This window comes from Saccoglossus kowalevskii, chromosome 12 (assembly GCF_978046115.1).
Source record: "Saccoglossus kowalevskii chromosome 12, keSacKowa6.1, whole genome shotgun sequence".
NCBI lineage: Eukaryota > Metazoa > Hemichordata > Enteropneusta > Harrimaniidae > Saccoglossus > Saccoglossus kowalevskii.
The window spans coordinates 4,276,614-4,278,586 of record NC_140652.1 but is presented as its reverse complement, the minus strand read 5'-3'; the positions used below and the strand labels follow the sequence as shown (position 1 = coordinate 4,278,586).

At 39.8% G+C, this 1,973-nt stretch overlaps 1 protein-coding gene across 1 annotated transcript; it reads right to left on the bottom strand.

Annotated features, from left to right (window-relative positions):
- Nucleotides 1–641: 641 nt before the first annotated feature.
- Nucleotides 642–1,658, bottom strand: LOC146735437 (uncharacterized). Its single transcript, XM_085506304.1, has one exon. It carries the CDS (start codon nt 1,656–1,658, stop codon nt 642–644), a length of 1,017 nt encoding a protein of 338 aa, XP_085362430.1.
- Nucleotides 1,659–1,973: the final 315 nt, after the last annotated feature.

Here is a 1,973-nt window from a genome sequence, read left to right as displayed (position 1 = left end):
GTTGTGAGCAGAGGGTGTACTAAGGCAGTGATCTAACCACCCAGTACTACCATGAGCCTCGCTGTAATATGTAAAGTTTACAGTGGAACGACCAAGGAAACATATATCCGAAACATATATATTATTTTCTGAGCAAAAATGTTCAAGTTCGCGCCCAAATAGCGATCCAAGATTTGCATTAAAATCACCTAGAATAATAGCATTCGTAGCATTGCAATCCTGAACAATACAATAAATTTTAGCCAAATAGCTAAGAAAATCATCAAAATTATCATCTGAACAAGTGGGCAAATATGCACACAGTATGAGTATATGACTATGTTCAGTACGCAGTTCCACGCCAATAAGTCTGTTATCATTTAAATATCGTATTTTAATTTTATTGCCAAGAGATTTGCGCCACAAGATGGCAACGCCTCCGTACGGCCGTCCCACGCGGATTCCCGTCTCTTCATCCATTGCCGAAACTCCACATGCATTAAAGCCATTATGTATACTCCCTAGAAGTGTTAATTCGGAGTTACTAAGCCAGTGCTCTTGGATTAACACTATGTCATGAGAGTCACAGAGAGCGTGAATATCGTTAATAGAGGATTTTGCTCCACGACAGTTGAATGAAACTATTCGTACAGACATTGTTATTAGTAATACTTGCGAATAAGAATTCCAGTTGGCCAAACAGTGGGGTCCATAATCTGCCCAGAGAACTCTCGCGTGGTTTCAATAAGAAATGAAGAGTATGTGTCGAACTTAGTTTTGAGTTTTTCGCAGTTAACTTGCACGTTAAGCGACTTTTTAACAAAGCTTTGAATATCTTCCGTTGATGTCAAAGGTGAAAGCCTGGTAATAAACGCCCTAAATGGTGGATTGTAATGAACAACTTTAATGGCACAGTCTCTGTCTGGATCAGCAGTGCCCACTCTGGGGCCTCGTTGATTTTTACGTTTACGGTTCACGGTGGTAAAACCATCACTGTTTTTGTCACGTAATTTCATATTAAATTTTCCATGGGCAGGTTTTCTTTCATTCATTTCATGAGACGTATGCGACGAAACTATACCTGCATAAGTAACCGATGGAGAGGAATGTTGCAGAGTAGGTTCAGCATTGCAACTTACTTTACTAGTTTTATGACCAGATGGCGATGGTAAACAATCAGTAGCCATGGGAACTGCATTTGCAGTATCAGTCATACAGTTCAACTCCATGCGAGACTCTTTAAGTCCATTTTTAAGGTCGTCAATCTCTTGACGCAAATTCTGTACATCTTGCAGTATTTCACAGCTTGAAGCCGACCGGAACATTCCTTGATCTTTCAGTTCCGTCATGTCTCGCCTTAGGGCTGTCATTTCCTTCATAACTGCCGAGATATCTACATGCGTTATGTCGATTGGTGGTAATTTCGATAAGTCTTTCGCAACAAAACTAGGGAGATCCTCGAAATCCGTCTCATGGACCAACTTTACTACATCTAGAATATTGTTAGATCGTTTATTTGGACCTTGTCGTTTAATATATCGCGCGCGATCATTTCCACATAACTCGAACAAGGTTTTCTTGGACGATTCAACCTCTTCGTCCACAAAGTAATCAGTACAAAGCTTGACGATGACATCGGTCGTAAGGATGTCAATTTTATTTACAATGAAGCACAGCATCTAATTAATTATCACGCCACTAGCTGTGTTAGATATTCTCAATGATTCATCAGTATTCTTATCACCACTTTCACTTCCAAAACGTTTTCCATTGCAGCTATGACATAACAGAATGTCACCCTGGCAACAGGTGACAGACGCAGATACCACTCTACAGTCTTCACATCTAAGGGTATTCATGATGATAACTTCCAGTTACGAAACTAACAGCTGCATATTACGTAATGTTTTGGACGATGTTTTGCCAGTAGAAGTTTACAAAAACAAATGCTATTTCTCAGTTCAGCTTATCATAGAAATCGTTTTTTGCACCAC

Bases quoted from the DNA above. Each gene is read 5' to 3' on its own strand.
- LOC146735437 (XM_085506304.1), bottom strand. From the start codon at position 1,658: ATGCTGTGCTTCATTGTAAATAAAATTGACATCCTTACGACCGATGTC.